Below are 23,285 nucleotides of genomic sequence, written 5' to 3'. Positions count from 1 at the left end.
GGGTGGCCCCAGACACCCCAAGTCCCAGCTGCCCTAGCCCCAGTGGGCTTCCCAGAAGAGCAGCAGCCTGCCTGAGCTGGGGCCAACTAGCAGCAGGAGGGGGTCCCAGGGCAGAGCATGGGCAGGGCCACGCGGGGATGTTGGAGAGGCACAGCATTCCCCAGCTTATTATCCGCACCGCCCATGCAGGATGTCATTCATTCCAGGTAATCCAAAATCTCAGACTAGTAAAGTCACACGGCCGTAGCCCCAGGGTGCTTCACTTTGTTTGAAGTCACACAGTCCTACGGGTTTTTGGCAGGGAAGTGGGCAGCTTTGCAGCCTGCTTAATGCACAGGCTGTGTCTGCTCTGTTCCCCTTTGGATTTCACAGGGAGAGGCACAATCATGGGGGTTTAAGGTTCATTAAAAACACAAGGTTCCAAAAAGAAACTAACCGTGGAAGTTAAAATAAGGCTTAGAGGTCGTGTATGGAACTTGGAAACAGCAACCTATTGCTATTCAGAACTACTCCTACGAGCTAACTTCAATCAATCAAAGAATCAGATACACTAATACCAGCCAACATTCAAGTCAGCTGGGCCAGTGACTGTCAGCAGCGCGGCTGCCACCTCAGACCAAGTTAAGGTCAGACTTGTGCTCTCTGGCCTATGGAGGGTGGTGAATACGTACAGCTAGGGGAACTGGGGAACTACTACCTTCAGGGGTCAGCGGGGCCATTGATTAGTCCCTGATGTGGGGCAGCGTTTACCAGGATGCTGGGAGACTGGCCTAGCCTCAGGAGATGTTATGACAGGAGGTTCTACAAACTTGGCCGTTAGGAAGATGCCAATGATTTCAGCCAACAGCTCAGGCCAGTTGGTTTACTGGCTAGGCAGCTCTTGGGTTAGGAACCCAAGGGTGTGTCTACACTTGAACTGCAGCAGCTCCACTGTAGCACTTCAGTGCAGACACTAGCTATGCCAACGGGAGGGGTTCTCCACCTCCCCGAGAGACAGCAGTTATGGTTGAGGGAAGGACTCTTCCATCGACCTAGCATTTTCTACACAGGGGTTAAGTCGGCAGAGCTACGTCTCCCAGAGGTGTTTTTCACATCCCTGAGAGACGTAGCTATGCCAGTGTAAGCGCCCAGTGTAGACCAGCCCCAAGTCCTGCCTTGCCCCCTCTAGCAGCATGTTCCCTTGGTTAGCAGAGGCACCTTAGCATAATGGAAAGCTCTCCCTGCTCGGATACTCCCATTACAGTGTTTTCCTTCCATGGGGGAGGGCTGGGGTGTGTGTGCAGCAGAGGACTGTGATTTCACTCGGACACCGTCCCTGCTACACAGACAGCTGCTTTACATACAAACAAGAGGCGTGAACGGTGGCAGAGTAATTCACAGAGTCCCCTAGTGGCTGGAGCTTGCCCTCTCCACCCCCAAGAGTCAGGAAGAGGTGCTGGTGCTCAGAAGGGAAGGGGGTTCACTGTGGGCTGCCCCTCAGCAGCTAGCCAGCTCCTAATCCGTTCTGCACAGACAGCGCACCCAGGAGTCAGTCCAGCGAGCAGCTGACATCACTCCTGTGGCTAGAAGGAAGCATGTGGCACAATGCCTCCCCTCTCCCCAGGTTCGGGAGCCCCACATCCATCCCCATGGCCACTAGTTTCCACCCTCCCCTGGATCAAATTGGAGAATCCACATGGGAGAGACTAAGGGTCTGTTTACACTGTAGTAGGACACCTGTGGCTGGTCCGTGTCAGCTGACTCAGGCTCGTGGGACTCAAGGTGTGGGACTGTAAAATTCAGTGTAGAGACTGGGCTTAGGCTGAAGCCCAGGCTCTAGGACCCTCCCACCTCCCAGGTCTTGGAGTCATCTGACAGGGGCCAGCAGTGGTGTTTTACTGCAGCGTAGACACACCCTACTGGTTCAGTCAGCTGCACTCACTGGGGTCTGTATTTCACAAACACCCATGGGTGCTAGCCACTAACTTCCGTGGGGCTAGCCAGGTCCACACAGAGAGGAGAAGGCCTGCGGTTTCCAGCGACCTCCCTTCCTGTGATGCTGATTCAATAGATGGAATTTTCTAGCCAGCCTTAGCTGAATTTAAGAGGTACAGAAACCCTAGATCTTGTGCCAGTTTTAGCCAATATAGTGTATGCCCCCGAATCCTTCCCTAGTCAGCCTACGGAGCTCAGAGGGTCATTGCTTAACCCTGAAGGAAAGTGGAGAGACTGTAATGCATGACAAGACCCACACCACAGGCCAGGAGTTTCAGGAGTGGGGCCAGAGCCACCTGCCCAGCGCCATTGAAGTGCACGTTGCCATCCAGTTTCAGGCAGCTAGTTTTAGGGGTAGCTTGGCAGCATTCCTGGTAACAGAGGGCTGCTGCTCCTCTGGCACAGACTGGGCTGGCGGTCTTGCAGACTTTGCTACATCCAGCCACGTAATTTGAGCCAGTCTTCTTCATCTGCAGGAAGGAGACAGACATTAGCAGTCTTGGGCTTTAGCACCCCTCTGGGTTCTTGCATTCTTGTTAATGGGACCAACTCAAACCCCCAGGCCCATCCTCCTGGTTCAGAGGCAGAGGATGCACAGAGTCAGCTTTAACAAAAGCTGCAGTGCCCATATCACTACCCTAGTTGAGGCGCTTGTTGGAATCTCCAAGAGGTCAAGGACAAAGAGAACCACAGAGACTCAACTACTCCCTGCCCCAGGTGTTTGTCCCAGGGAAGTTTGCTGTCGATGACTCTGCTTTAGCTGCTCTGACTCCAGAGCTGTCAGGATGGCACAAGATCCACAAACATCTCTATGCTGCAAGTGCTGACAAGAGCCCAGCACCAGCTGTGAAACGGCAGCACTGATGGAGCAATGTCAGACGGAGCGGAGACCTGGCCTGGAGCCCTTCAGTCCTGCTCCATTCACAACTCTAGTTAAGAGGCACAGCTCAGGGTTGTTAAAGAATTGCCAAACAAGTCCAGTACCTCACAGAAGTTGTATCCAACGATGCATTCAGCAACAGACTTCTGGCCTTTGAAGCATCCAGCTCCCTTACAGGAGAAGGTTGTGCACACTTTCCCCTACAAGACAGCCACGAAAAGCACTGTGAACACCCACCACTCCAGAGAGCAGAGCTACCACAACAAGGTCTGACATTTGAGTCACTTTCCTTTTGCCTGGTCATTATGAGACACTTGTGTGAGGAGCTAAAAGTCACACAGGGAAAGCAAGTGGTCCCAGGGACCCCAGGATCAGCAGATTGCCCTCCAAGAGCCAGGTGGCTGTTGGGCAGTGACTGGCACTGTACAGGCAGTTCCAGCAAGCCCAAATCTTCATTAACAAGACCACCTTTCAGGGGCTGGCAGCCACATTTTACAACATTCACTGACACTCCAAATACAGAAAGATCAAAGAAAAATCAACTCCCAACACCCAAACTTCACTAAAATTGCACCCTAGCTGGCAAGTGCCAAACCCTCCTCTGCCTCCACCCTCATGGAGGGGGCTCTGCAGGGTTCCATGGAGATAAGCAAACTCCCAGCCATCATCTGGGAATCTCTTCCATGCATCAGAGGACTGAGATGAAAGGGTCCTGTTATGGGGGTAATGCATGGCAGTTTGAGGGGGTTGGAGGGGAGGAGAGAGAGAGAGAGAGAGAGAGAGAGAGAGTGTGCGTAACAGTTCATGGCAACGCTGCTCAGCGTAGGATTCCCACTGGTGCATGCCTACACAGCTCTGCAGTCTGATCATGCTGGAGGCAATACTTACATTCCTGGGAGGGGGCTTCATGGTGGTAGTTGTGGGAGCTGGAGTGGTGGTGGGCGGCAAGTCACCTGAAAGAGACACGAAAGGAGACTGGTGAGACAGAGCCATGCCTTCCTGCTACTCTGCATATCCATGTAGCCTTGGGACCCAGGTCTAGAATCCAGAACACGGCCAGAGACTGACACGCCCCAGTGGAAGCCGCTAGAGTCATTTTAACATGGGGATTTACATTAGTGCACTTCAATACAGGAGACAGGTATTCAGCAGCCTCATTCCAGAATGTGAACCACATCTGTTACTTCTCCCCAACCCCTGCTCTCCCTACCAAAGCTCAGGTGTGTTTGGTGCCTAGGAACTGCCAGGGCAGGCCAGGCGTCTATCTAGCCCAGTATCTGGTCTGACAGCACCTTGGAGACAAATTCAAGAAACCCCCACAATGGACATCTGTGAAATGTCCCTTGTAGGCAGATTATTTCTTCCTCCAGTAAGGATTGTTCCCTGCTCCAAGCCCTTCTATTTTTTGCCCCAGCTAATGGAACTGTGGATGTTTTCATCATCCAGAGAAGTGTCTAATCCTTTGAGAAAAAGTCTTGTCACATTTTTGGACTCTGACATCTTTTGACAGCGAGTTCCACAGTTTAGTTAGTGATCATTTGGTCACTAGTTTCACCTTGGCACAATGGCAGTGAGTGGTCTGGGGAGTGGCTGAGTGAGCCAATCACACTCCTAATGGGAATCTGAACAGGTGGCTAAGTCCAGCTATGGGCCTGCGTGCCCCCCAGGACCCAGCAGAGCGGAGCCACTCCCAGGAAGGAGACCTGGAATTCACCCAGCTTGCGGGCCTGAGAAGAACGTAGAAGCAGGAAGTGCTGCATGATCCCGACAGTGGAAGAAGAGAGAACTAGTTTGTTTACCCCTGTGGGATGGAATGAGGGAAATCAGGATACGTGGGAGGCTCTCGAGGGGGCGAATGGGCGACTGTGATGCAGCTAGAGGAGGCAGCAGTAAGAGAAACCCCAAGTGCATGCAGGTGAGCCACCACGACAGCTCTGCCCACTCCACCAGGGCTGCGAGACCCTACAGCCTGTGGGTATCAGGCTTTCCTGCTAAGACATTGCAGGATGGCTTTTCCAGAGAAAGCACCATCAGAGAGCTACAGTGCTCCTAGGAATCCGGTGCCTGGCCTTCGCGAGCGATCGTAATTCAGTTAGTTATCCTGCAAGAGGCCTTCCTACGGAATCCCTCTGGCCGAACCAGAGCCGTCGGGAGTCCAAACCCCCACAAGCACCAGAGCCAGCTCCTGAGCCAGACTCTATGGCCTGGATGGGTTCTACGCATGGGAGGGACAGGCACCCATCCCTGCTACCCATGGCTCTCTTTGGAAGCGGAGGGTCTAGATGCCTCTGCTGTTGTGGCTTGTCTCCAGAAAAATGTGTTGGATGGAGACTGCTGTCACGTAGGAACTTCAGCTACTCTACGGCCCCTATGGGCTTCAGAGCCCCGCAGGGATAGACTCTGATCCCGCACCACATGCACAGAACCCAGCACTCAAGGTGAAGCTCCCTTAGTTGTTAGCAGCACAGAGCCTATGACTTTCATGAGAGCAGATCTGACAATCCAGCAGAGGGCCGTGATCGCTGCCATGCATCAGCCAAAGGGCAGGGGAAGATGGTGAGAGTACAAAATAAACCCACTCCTCCACTCAGGTGGCAGGTGCCCCAGGCCCACCCCACCATTCCAGCCCTTCTCCTTCTGCCTTAGAGAAACAAAAGCCACAATGCAGGTAGGGCCCTACGTGAGAGACAACACACGTCAGTCTCTGGCCATGTGCAATAGAATGAACCCTTCTATTTGCTGCAGGGAAACAAAGTCTCTTGCTCGGAGTGAGAAGCCCAGTGCAGGTGGCCAGTGGGCCGGGCTGTTCCCAGCAGGCGGGTTACCGTAGGTGGTGGCATTGAGTTGCAGGCACTGGGATGAGTTGCAGCACTCCAGGATGCACTTGCTCATGCTCACGCTGCCGTTGGTCACACACATCTCGGTGCCGTTCCCGCTCCCACACTCGCTGCTGCACTTGGCTGTGTAGTTTGTGCTGTTGAGACGATAGAGCTGCAGGGACAAGGGAAGAGCCAGAGCCATGTACTCGAGATGCTGACAGCCACACTTGGCCCACACACCCAGCACTGGTTTAGGGGGCGGTGGCTGGCAGAGCCACAGAGCTCATGGTGTGGGGTGGGCTCATCTCTGCACTCCCCCATGCCACTGAGAACAGCCTGAAAAACTGCACCAGGGATTGCTCTGGGCATGCTGGAGCCAGGGGGACACACCGTGATACAGCTGACAGATGGCTGACAGCAAGGAAAAATTGGCAAGCTCTAAGGCCAGCTAGGTCTATCCCAGGGAGCAGGTCATGGGAGACACCAGGCTGCTCCTGCGAGCACTAAGCAAAGGGCAGGTTTAAGAACATAGGAGACAGGATGGAGTTAAGGAGGAAAGGATGGGGATGGGGAGGGGATGGACAAACCACAAACCAGGGTTAGGAGAGAGCGTGACAAAAAACAGTCAGAGCAGGAATAAGTGACAGACTGTGCAAAAGGACAAGAACAGGAGCTGGGCACAGGTTTATAAGCTCTGGGGTTACCAGGCAATAGGCTGGCGAGGAAGGGAAATATTGTGACTCACTTTGCATCCTCCTCCCCTGCCTCCAAAACACATCACAGCAACCCAGGGCTTGGGAAGCTTCTATGATCTCCCTCCCCTCCCGCAGGCAGAGCTGAGACATCAGACAGGATGCTCTCCCAGGGTCTAGGAGTGCTGCACCCAGGGCGTTAATGCGAGCAGCTCACTCATGCAGGGAGCAGCAGAGGTGACTGGCACAGTGCCCACCCGGAGAACTCCCCTACCTCACAGTGAGACTCATTGTGGCAGGTCGCGGTGTCATTGGCATAAGCTTCCTCCTCGTAGCATCTCTCTCCAGAGCACTGAAAACTCTGGCAGGTGATCTGAGGGAAGAGCACACACACTCCGAGGGCACCTCTCTCACTACAGACCTGCCCATGGCAGCCCCACGCTGGCAATGCACCCAGCAGAGCTCCTCTTGGCTGTCATTTGCTCTGGCCTTGCAGATCACTCACTGCCTCTGGGAGCGTCTGCTCAGCTACCCTAGGATGGAATCTGTGGGCTCATGCAGCACCAAGAAATCCAGCTTTGGGGGAAGCCTTAATTGTCAGCTAGGATAGCTTCTTATCAGCCACCCCCAGGAGCTCCTGCCCTCCCAGCAGAGCCGCAAAGGAACTCTGCTCTTCTCTCGCCTCCCCACTCACACCCCTCCCGCCCCTTTGGGCTCCTGGCAGAAACCCTGGACACTATTTGACCGAAGGCAGTTTCCTTACAGGTGTGTCTTCTGTCCCATTAGCAGAGTAGTTGGAGACCATACATGTGCTGGAAATAGGGGAAGTCTCTGGAACAGAGGGGGTGGTATCGAAGAAAGACACGGCAGGAGGAGGGCTCGTCTCTGGAAGGTAGAAGGTTTCCAAGTGATAAGTCATCAGGAGGGAAACGTATCTTGTGCTCATAACAAGTTGAGAGCTAGGTGTCCAGAGAAGCTGCAGCCCTGCCCTTGCATAGCATGCTGCCTGAGGGGCTGTACAGAAATCGGCAGGGAAATCATGTGTGGGATATGGAAGGTACCAGAGGGGAAATACTCTAAATGTGAGTGTCTGGGGAGCCAGAGATGACGTGTGGACAACACTCCATTGCATGACTACTAGCATCAGCGATAAACCCATGGCTGATTTTACAGTTCCTCCCTCACCGCTGGGACCTCCACTGAAGGGGTGAGCCTGGCCCCATAACCCTGCTCACCAGTGACGCTTTGCCTAAGAAGAAGTCTTTCCTAGAATTAGATCTGCATCAGAAGGGAACAGGCTGGTAGCTGGGGAGGCAGGTTAAATCTGGGTTTCCTGGAGCTCTAGCCGCTGCATGGAGAGAAGAGCTTGGCACACAAATCAGAAACGCTGAGATTTTTCCTATGTGTGGTTTCCCTTTTGCCCCCACCATACGCATCTCGGACAGGGCGGGGCAAGCGTCCAAACAAAACCACCTCTAAAGCAGTTTCCTCAAAAGGCACCTAGAGTTCTCCCCATTGGCCAGCCTGCACCTCACCTGCTGATTCAAGAGGATTCCAAGAGCTAAGATGCAGAGTCAAAATGCAGAGCAGGAGGAAGCCTGGAACAGAGAGAGGAGATTGCACAGTGCTGAGCTTGTAACACCTGCTGCCAGAGTTACTCAACTGCAGAATACGCTGCACTAGGGAAGTGTCAGTGTTCTCACACTTGGGCTCCAAGGCCAAGTCATTTTGAGTCACCGGCTTTAAAAGTCCTGACAGAAGGGGGTGTCTGGGAGGCACCTCTCTCCTACCCAGAGGAGTTTGCATGGGGCCCTGTGCATGGGGGGTGGGGGGCTCACCCTTTGGAGTCAGCAGGCACAGCGGGAGCGAGCAGGAAATGCTGCAGGACCCTGACCATGGCCTGGAGACAGCAGCTTTAGCTGGAGAGCCAAACTCCCTCCTCTTGCACAAACCCCTTAGAACTGACTGTCCTTGGACGGCTCTCTTCCTAATTCACTATTTTTGCTCAATAAGAAGACTAATTAATCACTTGTCAAGGCAGCGTGAAGGGCTCCCTGAATCCAGGACTGACACCTCCAGGATAGCCCCAGTCCCAGACAAATGCCCTGTGGAGGGCAGCGGGAGCATGTCACAGACACAGAACAGCAAGGCTGTATTCACTGCAGGGGTGAGCTGTAGGCATCGCACCGTTTACAGGAAATGTCACCAAGGCAGCAGCGTCTGCTTCTAGTAACTGAGCAGGATGCAGCCCTGGGCCATCGATTCCCAGGGGGAGTGCACTGTGCAGGCAAGGGGAGTGAATACCCTGCCATTCCTCATGCCACACGACACAGCCATTGTCTAGAACTGTAAGGACCCAGCTGAGCCATGAGAGGATGTTATTTGTGGGCCCTTTGAGAGGCCAGAGGAAGCAGCTCTCACCAGCCTGGGCACAGCCTGGAGAGCAGAGGTGCCAGCATGGCAGAGCATCACAAATCTTCAGCACAGCAGATGACCCCTCGTCGCACTGCTGAGTTACCAGGGCAGGAGGCGGGGCTGCCTGGTCCTGTGATGCGAGGGTGCTCTGGTAGCAGAGCCTCTCCCACAGCACTCGGGGAGCTGCCTGCTGTCGCCGAGCTCCCTGGCAGTCACACCCCCACTGACAGCTGCTCCCGCCACAGTGCGTCAGTGGAGCTCACCCCGGCACGCCCACATCGTCACACGGGAGCGTGCACACGGCGGCTGCGTGTGGGGCACCCGCTGTCCCAGGGTGCGGGAACAGCAGGCTGGGACTGTAGCTTAAATCACATGGCCAGAGGCTTTGCGCAGTACCTGGGCCGCTGACCACACGCGGAGGCCACTGGTCTGGGACAACACTAGTGCCAACTCCGCAGGAGGTACGCCCTGTGCTTTCATCTCCCCCCCAAGAACGCCCCTTGGAGGCAATTCGGCTTCCACGCTGCCTTATTCCTCCCATTTGCACTGCGGGCCACATGCCCTGTGGGGAGACTGGGTTTGGCTCGTTAGTAGTTCCAGCGCCAGCTACCGAGCGGCCAAAGCAGCCTGAAGGCAGGCGTCTGAGGGGGCAGGGGAGGAATATTTGATCATTTAGCAGGTTTGCTTTTAACAGGCTGGGATCGTCACTGACACTTTGCTCCTGAAATGAAGTCGCTTACCTCGGCCTGGAGCAACCCGGCATTCCCAACTTGCCATCTTCAGCCAGGGAGGCGCTCACACCAACAGAACCCTGGGGGCAGGGAAGGGAAGACAGAGTAAGAGCTGCAGCTCACTGCCGTGGGACCCAACTGCGAACGTACTGCACCCACGAGACAAACTGTTCCGGACCGACCAGCTGCAGCTCCCTGCGAGCCATAAGGCTCCGAGGCCAGCGGCATTCCCGTTTATACTTTCCTGAGAGGGCAATTCAGAGCATCTCAGGACCTTGTCAAATTTCAGAAACTCTCCAAGACTGGCAGTGGTCCTTCCCCCGTGGAAATTCCCCAGGTCGTGTGTTTAGAACACGAAGGAATTTGGGCCAGTGAAGCGCAGGTCTGGCCTCTCAGTTGTCTTGTGGTCAGCTCTCCTCATGGGCCTCATTATCTCCAGCAGGGTCCAGCACCTGCTGTCCCACCACTCGCCAGAGCGTCATGTGGGAGAACCAAGCTCTCCTTTGACATTGCACTCCTGAGCCTGCCCCACATGGCGAGTGCGTTGCACAGTCCAGTGACACCTCTCAGAGGCCTCATTCCAGGTTAACAGCCTCCTTATCTCAATTGACTTTGCCTCTGAACCGAACGACATGCCAGTGTCAGCACGGGGCGTTCTTTCACTGCGTCATTTCGCCAGTCCTCCGGCTCGCTCACCATCTTAAACTGCCTCCCAGCCCTGCCATGGCGCCTAGCCTGGGTCAGCAGCCAAAGCCCCCTGCCCCCTCCAGCAGCTCCACACTGAGAGTGTCACGTCTGCAGCGTGCCCAAGACAGACATAGGGGCACAAGTTTAACATCAGGCTAACGCCGCAAGGAGGCCTAAGCCAAACGGGCAGCATCTGATCTCGTTCAGAAAGAGCTTCCTGTTCCCACTAGACCTGCCACGGCTGCGCTCTCCAGCCTGCGCACAGAACGGCTGCTGGAGCCAGGGGGCTTCGCCGCTTGGTGTGGATTACGCTGCACCTGTGGCTACACCAGGGTATTTGCAGCTGGAAGTAGGGTCAGTGCCTCCCTCAGTGATGCAGCTCCACCCGGGGAGCAGAGCAGAAGCTCCCTGCCTGCAGGGGGCACGGGAGAGCGAGCTGGCTGGGCAGCCCTGCTGCACCTTCCCACCTGGGCTCAGGTTCCAAATGGAAGTGCCCCTTGCCGGCCCCTCGGCTCCATTGTCCCCAGGAGCCAGCACAAACTGCTCCTGCAGCCCAGCTCAGCAGGGAGCTTGAGGAGCCAGCTTTGCCCTGATCACAACCTGAGTCCTACATTCAGATACACGGAGGTGCTTCCGGGGACAGTTTGGGGCTGCAGTCTGGTCAGAGAGGCAGCTTTAGCAATACCGGAGAGCTCCCATGGCAGTGGCTGCCAGAGAAGCAGAGCCCTGGCCCTGGGGTATCTACCAGAGATAAATAAGACCCACCCATAGGAGGGCTACACACAGTCACAATTCACAGTGCTGGCTAGTTGGGAGTGTCACCCCAGGGAACAAAAACAAAACCGTGCGACTTGCAGAGCGAACCCTGGTTAACCCAGCCCATGTCCACACTACAGCCATGGCACGGCAACCAGGCTGCTATAGCACAGATGCTTCTTACAGCGATCAGGGGGCTTCCGCGATTCTGTTGCTGTAAATGGCAGCTGAGTCAACAGTCACACCCTTCCATGGACCTAGCTGCGTGGATACCGGGGGTTAGGTCTGCATGGCTGCGGCTCTCAGGAGTGTGATTTTCACATCTCTGAGTTCTGTAGCTTTTTAGTGTCGGTCAGGCCTCAGAGTTCACACTGCTAGAATGGCGGGGCCCAGTGCTCACTGTTCACCAGTATCCGCACAAGGACGGCTCAGCCATGGGCAGGTAGCAGACAGGAATCAGAAATTCAGCCAGAGACCCAGGAGGCCTCCGATTCATCACTCCACTATAGCTATTCTCCAAGGTGCACTTTCGACCAGGCCCTCAAACCCAGAGCTCCCCACCCCTCTCTGGATGATTCTGGCACGGCTCACGCCGGGAGTTCTGCCCTTTCTTCATTTCACCAGACATGTTTAGGGCTAGTCCAGCTTCCCGATCAGCCCTCCTGGGAGACGCAAGTCCCACACTGCCACATCAGAGGGGCAACTCTCCCTTTCGCAGGAGGCTCCAACCTGATCCAGCGTGACAGAGGTGTTCCCAGAAACATGCAGGCAGACTAAGCAAGAACAGGCAGCTCAACTCAGTTCGCCCGGCTCACCTTCGCCCTCGCCCCTAGCTCTGCACCCAGCTCCGCTCTCCCTTTGCTGAGCCTGGGAACTTAATTCGGCTTCCCCAGTGGGCTCAAGCTGTCCCTGCCCCCACCTGTGGCTGCTGGTGCAGCTCTCACGCTGCTGCTTCCGCTTCACCCAGGGGCCCTCGTCCCCCTCGCTGGTTTCTGAGCCGAGGGGCAGAACTGCAGGAAATGCCCCTGCCACCACCCTGCTCAGGTGCAGCAACCGGGGCCCTTCCAGTCACCGTGGCAGCCGCAGCAAGTCAACAAGAGCAGAAACGGGCCTCAGGGAGCAGCGCTCCGCTGGGGCGGACGGTCAGAGAATCTGCCCACGTCCCAGAGCTCCCCTCAGCGTCCGCAGCCCCGCGGCACCATGTTAACATCCGCAGAGCGCACAGGCCAGGGGCGCTCCCGCCGGCTCGTCCCAGGGAGAACCACATGGCCCTAAGCTACAGGTATGGCTGCCTCCAGGCCAGCGGGACAGACCTGCCTGGGGCCGGCAAGGCGGTTCCCTCACTCGCGGCCACCACCTCCTCCCCACTTCCCGCAGCCGCAGAGGTGGGGGGCTCCCTGCCAGGAGCTTGCACTCAGGTGGCCCATGCTGCATTCTCTTCTTGTGTGGCCAGGGGGGCTCCTCCATCTCTGGGCTAATGACCTAGCCCCTTTCCCCCCTACTAACACCACTGGGTGGGCATTCCTGGACACTGTCGTCCAGCAACAGAGCCACGCTCTGCTTTTAACCTCAGAGGCTGGGCTACATGGAAGGAAGAGCAGGAGTTGGGACTAGATAAACCCTGGGGTCTCTCAGTGCAGATTCTTGTCCTCTGTCACACTGCAGCTAGGGGAGCTGCACAGTGTATTGTGCAAATCCGGGGGGATCGGGTATCATGTTGGCGATTTAGGAATGTGGTGATGACAGAGATTGTTCAGCTGAGCAATATTAGGGCCTAGCAGACGCAGCACTGGAAAGGATGCAGGCTCAGATCTGGAGTCTAACCTCAAATCTGGCACAACCATCATTTTGTTTCCCGTAAGGCTCCCCAAACTCATCAAGGCTGCCATAGCAACCAGCCAGCACCGTCGTCCAGGGGCTCAGAACAAAGTAAACACACATGGGAGCCCCCGTGCAGCTTGGTTGATATAGCGACATTGTGTTTGCTTGAGTCTCATAGGTAATTCGTAAAGCTGCAAACAGACCCGGTGGGCAACGCCTATGGGTTACTGTGCTGATAGGCATCGGGCAGCAATTAGCTTCTTCTATTCAAAATAAAGACGTGAACAGCTGGGAAAGAGGGGCCTCTCTGCCAGGAATGAGTGAGCCTATAACTACAGTGTTAATGGCTCCCACACAGGAAAGGAAGGGGCTGGTGAAATGTCAACTCTGATCCTGCACTCCGCACGCAGACTCAACTCTCTGAACCCTGCATTAGGGAACAGTCGCCCCATCACACTTCTCTTTGGGCAGAGATGAATCCTTCTAGAGTGAGTACTTGAAAAAACCCAGAGTTGCTAAGAGCTCTCCCTAGAGGAATCACTTCACCCATCTTTAAAGTGCAACCAGCTCTGAGATACATTTCACAGCAAATAGCAACACAAGAGTCCAGGGCAGCAAGGGAAGACAAGTGCCTCCCTCATCTACGTGAAACTGCAGAAGAGGGGAGTTACATGAACAGCAAGTAAGTATCCGGTCTGCAGTTTGCTAGGACACTGGGATTTACATGCCCCAACTCCCAGGAAAAGTTCCAGTGAGCTTGAAGACAGGAGAGGGCAGATCTTGCCATTTGTTACAGCATCAGTTGAGTTATGGAACACACTGGGCTTGCATCTGGGTTCCCTTCAACCCTATGGACCAACAGAATCAGCAGCATAATTCTCCCCCTCTCTCCTGAATAGCTTACTTTACTTTTCACCTTTCTCCAACTGCCAAGGCCGCTTTCCTGGTGGATGGGCTGATGGGAGGTCTTGTGCCACGCAAAGCAGACCGGAGCGAAGGTAACAACCACTGAGCACACATACGAGACCTCATCTCTGACACAACAGCTTCATCTTTCACTAGTCTGCAAACCTGATTTAAAGCTCCCGTAACTGACCCTTGGGCCCCAGTTTTAGGACATCGGTAAAATATCAGCTACCAAACCAAACCAGAGGCTCTATGCTGGCCACAAGGGGCCATGGCCCCAGTTTACTTCTCATCCGAAAGACGGCCTTATGCCCAGCTCGCAGGACATTAGTTCAGTTAAACCTGCTGAGTCCCATTCTGGCCCTTCCCGTTTTGTTGCCCCACTGAGAGCCCCTCCTGGAGAGAACGGTGCAGAATTCATTAGGTGACAGCACTAGCCCAGAGGCTAAGGGAACCAGGTACAGGCAGACCATGACAGGCTGGCTTTAGCTCCAGCTCACTGACTGATATTCCCACTTGCCCCATGCAGAAGGCTCAGGTGGGATGTCAGGGGCACATAGGCCTTTTGCCAGTCCCCTGCACACGGGGATTTTCACCTTGAATGGACAATGGACAATACTAGCAAGAAAAATGGGCATTTCCAAACACACCCTTCATGGCCCCTTGGGGTTTAGCAAAGAGCAGGGCATTGGGCCTGGTAGTTCTGGAACATTCACAGCGAAAAGAGGCTCCACTGAAGGGAGGGAAACACTTTGGATTGTAAAGAGCTGTACTGTGCTGCCGAAAGGGGAGTACATTGGACTGACACCATGGTAAACGGTAACATCCCTTCTGCATTCCCCTTCTCAGCGACGGGCACAAAGAGAAGCTGTCTCCCACTGCCCTGGCGTGTCCAAGCCAAGCATTTCCAGGCCAATGATTTTAAGGGTGCCACCTCTGCATGGGCAGCTCCGGCTGCAGGCTGCTCAGAGAGGCAACCCAGTGCAGGAATCGTTGCTGCTGAGAGAGCAACACTGGCCAGACACGTGGGCCTGGCATGGAACGACCAGTTTACACACAAAAGCACCTCTGGCCTCTGTGCAATGATGCCCAGATAAAGGTTGTAACAGGCTGGGTTCCCAAAAGCCACCCAAGGAACACGTGCAGACACATTTCTACTCCCTCTGCTCATTGGACAGGAGTCTCGTTATAATCACTGCAGCGGTGCTGGAGCGACAAAGCCAGCCCAGCTGGCCCAATCCACCGTGACATGGCCAGATACCAAATCGAGCGACCATCGGTCAGATCCAGCGAGGCAGGGATACGGGGCCCGGTGCACTGGATCAGTGAGGCTACACAGGCCCATTGGTCTGATGTAGGACGGCAGCTCTTGTGGGCAGAACTGGTTTATTATCTGGAGGTGCTGAAGCAGATTCCCAGCACCGTCACTCAGTGCATTCTGGGGAGGTGGCACCCAAGGGGCCCCATCAAGCAGCCCTTCAGGGATCACCTTAGAACATATCCAGATGCCTAACTCCTTCCCACCAGGTGTGTGTGTGGAACAAAACCATCACCCTCCTACTGCCAGCTCACTCCTTGGAGCACACCTTGGAGCCACAGCTGGTTCTATGGGAAGGGGATGGTTTCCCTACGCTGATTGCAGGGAGCCTAGCACGAGATTTTCTACTGAAAATTATTTATTTATTTATTACAAGTCTTGCTGGTTGTTTCCACCCTGCCCCCACTCATAGCAGGAAGGGGTCACCCCCAGCTTCTAGGGAACCAGGCAAGCCTGTTGCCACTGGTTACAGTTTTATCAGGAGTCTGGCTGTATTTGGCATTTCTTATAAACCCCCAGCTCCTGGAGTCCAGTGATTACATGAGGATCTCAGCTTTCATTTACAGTAAATGTCTAGCCCTCCTGCCTGAGAAAGAAGCTGAAGCTACGACTCCTACAGGCTCAAAGACCAGACAAAAATAAAAAGAACCCAATTTTTTTTTAAAAGCTCTTGATTGTGAAGGCCTGGCTCATCCTTTTTGAGCAGTTAGGGTTGGCAGAACTGCCTCAGGGTAGTCAGAAACATCCACTCCAGCTAGCCCAGACTGCAGCCACTTGTCCAGTATGAATGAGATGGAAGCCAATACCGGGTGAGGTCCCCCTTCCTACACCATCCTCAGCCTTTGAAACAAGGCAGAATCCAGCAGCTCTTGCATCTGGACCAGGGCAGCAGATCTGGGCCATTCCAGGGTGGAGGCTGGAGCTCACTTCAGGAGGAGAGCAGGGAGCGATCAGATTAACCTTTCTGAAGGAAGGGAGCAAGCTAGAAATCAGCTCTGGGCTCATGCTGAGCCGAGCTCTGTTAGGAGCAGAGTCAGTCAAAGTCCTGGGGCCATCTTCCTGATATACGGCAATGCACCCAGAGGATCTCTGGCACTCTGGGGCTGCACAGCGAGCTCCAGTGAGGAAGCCTGGTGGGGTTTTGACAGCTTTGGTCCCTGCTTCCCCATAGGCTCTTACCAAAAGACCAGCCGCCCCTGAATAACACACAGAGGTGCTGGAAGTCTCCTTCCTCACAGCCACACCCAGCTCCAGGAGAGATTACAAAGAGTAAGGGTCAGGTCAAACCACCTGAAAAAGGGGGCTTCCCCGCAAGGCAGGGCAGGGGAAGGACAGCACATTGCATCAACTCACCCTGCCTGTCTGCTCTCCGCAGCCGTGATCGCCCTGCAGGGAGCCGGAGCGGGGTGCCTGTGCTCGGCAACAATTACTGCCCGAGGTGCACGCAGCACAGGTGCTTCACTCTGGTGGCTGGCAAGCAGCCCCACCTCCCCGCCCAGGAAGAGTGGCTCAAACCATTAGCCAGTGAGAGGTGTTCGTTACCTGCCGCTCCCAGGGATGCAGAGAGCTGCGGGGTCCAGTGGAGGGAGACAGGCACAGCTGTGGGCTGCATTAACCAGCGAGAAAGGAAGTTTCTGAACGTGGACAGCTCACGAGCCAACCTGTGTGACAGCAAAACTCCTGAGGGGCTGCAGGTGGGGAAGGGTCAGGGCCGATTCCCTGTCTCTCAGACAGGTAGCACAGCCAGTAAGTGAGCTCTGTCTCCCTCCACCCCAAGGCCCCAGCAGTCAACAGGAGAGCGAGGGAGGCAGGGAAGGTTCCGCATACACTTCACGGGTCCCCGCACAGACAGCTTTACTTCCCTGCCAACAGTAACGGGCATTACGGGATCCACCCTGCCACATGCACAGAGCATGGTGCAAGAGGAGCGGCCAGTTTGCCATCTATTAAATACAGATCTCATTAAACCACCACTTCTCCTGCCTCCGACTCCATCCCCCCTCCGCGGAGTCAGAGGGAACAAGACGGGGGCTACGAAAGAACATCACTGTGCCAAATGTTGCACTTTTCCATATGGGGCAAAGAGACTAGGCTGGGCAGGCAGGCTGGCTCCCAACCCCCCATGCTCAGTGCCAAGGCAAGGTAACCTGCCCTGGAAAATAGCCAGCCCCTGGCTATTTCCAGCACCTACACAGGTTAATACAGCCTCGCTTGGCCTGTAACAAGCAATCTTCTCACCCAGCTACAACCTCTCAGTTATGGACAGGCCAGTCACATAGACGACTCCTCATGGCGACACTTCAAATTCCTTGCACTTGGGAATCCACTGTCAGAGCACCCACGGAACTGGGGAGTCCTCCACACCTGCCAGGGGGCTCTAGGGACAGATTCAGCTTCCTTGGGCACTCAGTCCTGAGCAAAGAGGGCTAGTAAGAGGCACCTACGCGACCATGATTCTAGGATTTAGTGCGGACAACACAGCCAGACATCAGGCCCTGCTCCGAAGAGCTCACCCTCTGACCCACAGCCAGGCCCACAGACTCACTCACATCCGGTCGCATGTTCTCTCAGAGGACACATTGCAGAGGAGCTAAAAGGCACCCCCAAGGGCTTAGCAGGTGCAGTTCTCCCAGGGCTCGTTCTAGAGTGGGGCTGGGGACTTCTCATCCAAGGAGACTAACTGGTGGCCCCAGCTGGCTCTCCCCACTTCCATCTGCCTGCCTCCCCACCCAGTGCATGGAGCTCTCCAGGGCTTGTACAATATAAGAACGGCCACAGTGGGTCAGACCAATGGTCCATCTATCCCAGTATCCTATGTTCCAACAGTGGCCTCTGCCAGATGCTTCAGAGGGAATGAACAGAACAGGGCAATTACGGAGTGATCCACCCTCTGTCCCCCACTCCCGACTTCTGGCAGTCAGAGGCTTAGGGACAACAGAGCACGGCTGCATTTCTCATAAAACCCAGAAGTTTAAATATCTTCGTTCACTGGAGACCAGGTGCCATTATCAGGGGCAGCCCCTGGGGACGCCTCCCACATGCACTGCTGAATGTAACCATCAGCAGAGCGGGGAGTACTGGGAACAATTTTTGGCTTTCTGCTCATAGCAACTGTCTGATCCAAAAATGTCTGCTCAGCCGATCCTTTTTCACCAGTCCCCAGCCAGCTCCAGCCTTTGTACACACTGCCAGGGCAGAAGAGGCAAGAGAGGTTGTCCTGACAACCATTAATCACTGTCCTAGGTGCATATGCTATTAGGTTACCTGTTCCCTACTCTGGAGCTGGAGGGGGATGGGTGCAGATGAGCCCAATTGCTTTAATCCAAGGTTCTTTGGGGAATGGGAAGGTCTTTGCTGCAGTAGCTTGAGCCATCCCATAGGGGCCGCTGTTCCTAGTACTCTGAGCCTGTGAGATTTCGGACTCAGATTCTTTCAGCTGCCTTGGCAAAATGGTTCTGCAGCCAGCCCAAGGGCAAGCAGGACTCGGTCGTAGCGCTGAAGGCTAGGAATGGAATACGGAGCGGTGAAGCAGAGCCTGTGAAGGAGATTCTTGTACCTTGGCTCTTGCCATCTGATTCTAAAATGCTATTAAGCGCTTGATGAAATCCCCATACCACTCCCAAGCCCGCAGGAGGCAGGGCTGCCCTGTCCCCGATCACTGATGGTCACTGCGAGTCCGGGACACAGCTAGGATTAGAATTTGTGACCCAGCTCTGCGCTCAGTCCCCATCCCCTCAGAGGGATTGCAGTGCCATTGTGTGTGTTACCAAGAGACGCTTGGCTAAAGCTGGTATTTTCCTCTGCCCTTGGCATGTGACGTGCGGGACTTTCCCTGCTGGATACAAACCTCGTGCTGTTATCCAGGGTTCTGCTGCTTTGACACGAAGGGACTGCAGCAAAGTCCACACAGGGACTGCTCTCTCACCTGCTCCAGCCTGCCCTCCATCAGAAACTACCCTTGCCCCAGCTCAGCTACCGCTAGGATCTGAGCACAGGGGCTGTTGCCTCTTTCCCAGTTCATCTGCAGCCATCTCCGATGCCTGTCCACCCCAACGTGGGAGAACACCTTCACTAGATTTCACTGTCCCTTCAGAGCCAGGAACAGGGCTGGAGTAATTACAGTAATCAACCTGCCCAGCCAGACCCAATTAGCCTTGATTACTCACTCCCTTTCTTCCCAGACCTGCTCAGCCTAGGGAGCTCTGGTCACTGGGATTTTAACATAGCAAAATGAGTCAAACAAGTGTCTTATTAGGATCCAGGAAGTGAGCGAAGCCCGTCCACTGCTAAAGGATCCCCCCCCAGCCTAAGAGGGGGGTCCACAGGACCTGGAAAACCAAATAATTACGGGGGACAACTAATGAACAACAGGGACAGGAGTGCGGTCAAAGGGTCAAAAGAAGGGAACCAGACGGGGACACGGAGCAGAGAACCCTGGACAGCACCCACTGCTCCTTGAAGGCATCAAGGGAGTCAGTGGACACCGCCCAGAGGAACTCTGCCCGGAGGCGTGAACGGATGGAGGATCGGAAATAGGCCCCACAGTCACAGGAGACTCCATCGGCCAACCTCCTCCTCCTGGTTTTATAGGTGGCCACTTTAGCCAGGGCCAGGAGGAGGTTGACCAGGAGATCCCGTGACTTAGTGGGGCCACGGACAGGGAGTGCATAGATAAGGAGGTGAGGGGAAAAGTGCAACCAAAATCTTAACAAAATATTTGTGAGGAGCCGGAATAGGGGCTGCAGTCTGGCATACTCCAGGTAGACGTGTGCCAGGGTTTCCCTCACGCTGCAAAAGGGCAGGTGTCCGGGATTGGGGTGAACCGCGCCAAGTACATGCCCGTGCTCACAGCCCCGTGAAGGAGCTGCCAACTGATATCCCCAGCAGGCCTCGGGACCAGGGTGGAATATAGGCCGGCCCACCGGGGAGCCAAACAAGTGTGCCTGGCAGGCATAGGAGCCCATGAGAAACCCTGTACTTGCTGCAGGGGTAGAATACAAGCCCCATCTGCTTGTCTCAGGACAGCAGTACTCCCACCTCCTAGGAACATGCTCTATAGTGATTCTCCATAGTCCTGCCTCACCTGTGAGCACTGGGCTGCAGCTAATCACTGGTACAGTCTTGCTCTGCACTTCCCCCTAGGGCAGCTTGTATCACCAAGCTAGGGGGCAGAAGCACACTGGCGGGAGAATGGGCTGAGGTGCCATCTCTGGGGTTCAGCTCTCTGGAAACAGCAGCAGCTCATGTCCTGGCATTTCCTGATGGAGACACCCCTACAGGGAGACTCTCCTCCTCCCCCCCCCCCCCCCCCCCGGAAGTATGAACTTTCTCTGTTTGTCACATACTGATCCAGCCCATCAGGCCAGGCAGTGCCAAATCGAGTGTGACCCTCCACTCTAGCCATGTTCCCTGTAATCCAAAATGGGTTTGGTCCTTTCCAGCCATTCATTCTGCTGTGAGCTGGGAGGCAACAGAGCTGCCCATTCAGCTTGGCGTGAAGCCTGTTTCTCTTAAGCACAGTATGTGACTATTCTCCCTGTTTCAATGGAAAGCAACACAGCAGGGGCAGCTGCGTACACTGCGGCATCAGAGAGGAAGGCCAATGTTGCCAGTTTTGTTTCTATTGGCCCAAGGGGGGGGCAGCACATCATTCCATATTAAACACACAGATATTAAGGGTTCCTGTTTCAGGATCAATACTGGATGTATTTTAAGAGGGGTTAGCACCCGAGATTAGGGTATTACTCCATTCAACCATGTTCCAAATAACCTGGAAGTTAAGCTGTGCATATTCATTGCATGAGACACCATGGGGCATCTCACTGGCTTAACCACACCTCCTCCTGCAGTTTCCAAGTTTCCTCTAGGACAGAATCCTTTTCCCCGTGTAACTGAGGGACTTTGCTCAGACCTGCTCCAAAGCCTGCTGAACCGCCTGACCTTTCCCCAAATATGAGAGTTTTACAAGGGATGGTGAAGCCTGAGCACTCACTGAGAGCAGCTTTCAAACTACATCCTCGCATAAGGGTTTGAGATCTGCACTGTACTGTTACCTCATCCAGCAGCTAGATTCTAGCCAAGTACCAGAGCAAGCCAAACCACACATGCAGCCAATTAACACCAGGAACTTCAAACACAGGCCTGCTGTGCACGTAGGGGAGAAAGTTACAAGTTTCTGCAGGAAATTCTCAAATCAATTTGAGAATTCTGGCTAGTCCATAAACAGAGTGATGAAACTGCACAAGTTACATGCTAGAGACAACTGGCCTGGATCAACTTCCAAGACAGTGGCTGGGGTGCCCTCTGCTGAATAATTCTGGGACTTGCTGAACTGACACTGGCTGGCAGATTGCATATTTGCATAATGATGCCACTTTGCCAGAGAAACTGCAGAGCCAACTGTCACAGTTCAGGGCCACTGTACCTGTATTTCCTTCCTAAACAGACCTGCCCCCTCTCTCTTCAGAGACAGCCAACAGTGTAATTGGTACAGTTCCAAGTGCCACATGGGTCTCTCTATGCAACCCTACTGTATTCCTAAGCAATACAGAGAAACAATACAAACAGTGAAAGAACCCACACATATGCTAATAAGCTTACCGGGGTCCCTCCACCCCTAAATCCTAACATGTCCCCAAGTCCTCCTTCAAATCCTAACACAGGGAATTTTTTGTGGTCACAGCCTCAGCTCAGAACAAGCACACTAATAACATGTTCAGTTTACCCTTTATACAGGTCTGGAAACTCCAGACGAAAGACCCCTGTAGCAGGTAATTAGCATACAATGGATCCTTCTCCCCAGGCCTTATCTTCAAAAGCTTCACCTTGGAGGGGAGAATGTGCTGTTCCCTCACCCCAAGGTATTTCCTAGGAAATCCACTTCACATGTAAAACACCTCTGAATGTCCCAATCCCTTCCGGTGAGGACATTAGTTTCCTCTCCCTTCTAAAGAAGTGCCCACCAATCACAATCACACATAAATATTTGCATTTCCAATACAATATCCCCAAAGGTACTAACCCTAAGTAGGGTTTAACTTCATTCAATAACGTTTCTTCAGGGTGTTGTCAGCCTGTCACACTGACACCCACCTTTGCTCTCTGGGAATGGAACAAGGAATTGAGGTTAGTTTGGGACCTTCTATTGTGTCTTCCTCATTTCAATCTGCTACCATACTCAGACAGCAATTGCCCAACAAAAACACACCACCAGTCCCCAAGGAAAACCCTATGTAGAGGTTCAGACACAGGGTTAGCCTTACTGAACATGGGGTTTAATCAAGTTTAATCAACCTGATGCAAGCCGCTTTATCAAGGAGAGACTACGCCCCCCCTTGCATCCTCTGCTTACCCTCCCCGAGGGCTAGATGAGAGATTTCTTTTTTCTCCTCATGGACATACACTGTTTGAAACAAACACTCGACCACCAAATTATTGACCTGGGCTCTCCACATTGCAGGAGAGGTTAAAGCTGCCTCATCCCCTCCGCCCCTTACATTATTCACTCCAAGCAAACCCCTGCCCAGCCTCCTGCATCTCCCTCCTCAGTTCAAGCGGCTTTACAGCACTCTGACAGCACAGTGCTCAGGAATGGGCTGATGCTAACACAGCTTTGAGCCAAACAGATGTAGCGCGACGCAGAGATTCAGCATGTTCCATTTCCCAACAGTTCATGTTAGATGTTCAGGAGCAGCAAGACTAAAAAGGAACCTACACACTTGACTCACACACTGCCATTACTGTGGTTAATATACTACAAGAAGGCTGGAGGTTGTTTTCTTGCAGGACAAGGTCAAGGGAACCACCTAACCACCTCAAGTGCAGAAGCCTCCAGACACTCACTCCATTGCAGCAGATGCTGTCATGTTTTTGATCAAGAAAGGGAGGGAAAAAACTCAAGAATGCTGATAAAACTGGAAACTCCCTTTCACACTACCTGCTGCTGCTCTTCATTTTCCTGCAGTGCCACTCACCAGTAGCTCACCAGCTTCTTAGCGCCCAATTCCTCCTACAGTAACTGCATGGATAGAAACCAGGACTGAAAGGGAAAACAAGAGTCTTATTCACATGGCTCAGTTCAGAGTCCTGTGGACCTAGTGCTCACTTTAACTTGGGATGTTCACGGGTGGTTTTTAAAAAAAAGTCAATCCCACCAAGCAGCTCAAAGAACTGGAGCGTCAGAGAAGCACCGATATTACACTGGAAGTTGTGATCTCTAATAGCTGTGTGCATGAGAGATTCTTGATATTTTCATCGAGTTGAGCTCTTCCTTACCAGGCTACGAAA

At 54.0% G+C, this 23,285-nt stretch overlaps 1 protein-coding gene across 1 annotated transcript; it reads right to left on the bottom strand.

Moving 5' to 3' along the window:
- Positions 1 to 1,907: 1,907 nt before the first annotated feature.
- LOC140900313 (uncharacterized) lies at positions 1,908 to 23,217 on the bottom strand. Its single transcript, XM_073317421.1, has 9 exons — positions 22,973 to 23,217; positions 9,521 to 9,591; positions 7,901 to 7,963; positions 7,129 to 7,250; positions 6,640 to 6,738; positions 5,680 to 5,845; positions 3,743 to 3,807; positions 2,959 to 3,054; positions 1,908 to 2,444 (listed from the first exon to the last, which is right to left on the bottom strand). Exons 2-9 carry the CDS (start codon positions 9,555 to 9,557, stop codon positions 2,184 to 2,186), a joined length of 909 nt encoding a protein of 302 aa, XP_073173522.1. The 5' UTR covers positions 9,558 to 9,591; positions 22,973 to 23,217; the 3' UTR covers positions 1,908 to 2,183.
- Positions 23,218 to 23,285: the final 68 nt, after the last annotated feature.

Source organism: Lepidochelys kempii, chromosome 19, assembly GCF_965140265.1.
Source record: "Lepidochelys kempii isolate rLepKem1 chromosome 19, rLepKem1.hap2, whole genome shotgun sequence".
Classification (NCBI taxonomy): Eukaryota; Metazoa; Chordata; order Testudines; family Cheloniidae; genus Lepidochelys; species Lepidochelys kempii.
This window is presented reverse-complemented; position numbering and strand designations above follow the sequence as displayed.

Excerpts from the sequence above, each read along its gene's own strand:
- LOC140900313 (XM_073317421.1), bottom strand. The coding sequence starts at position 9,557 with ATGGCAAGTTGGGAATGCCGGGTTGCTCCAGGCCGAG. Across the intron at positions 3,808-5,679 it reads ACTCAATGCCACCACCTACG|GTGACTTGCCGCCCACCACC; the intron begins GTAACCCGCCTG and ends TGTCTCTTTCAG. Across the intron at positions 3,055-3,742 it reads TGAAGCCCCCTCCCAGGAAT|GGGAAAGTGTGCACAACCTT; the intron begins GTAAGTATTGCC and ends GCTGTCTTGTAG.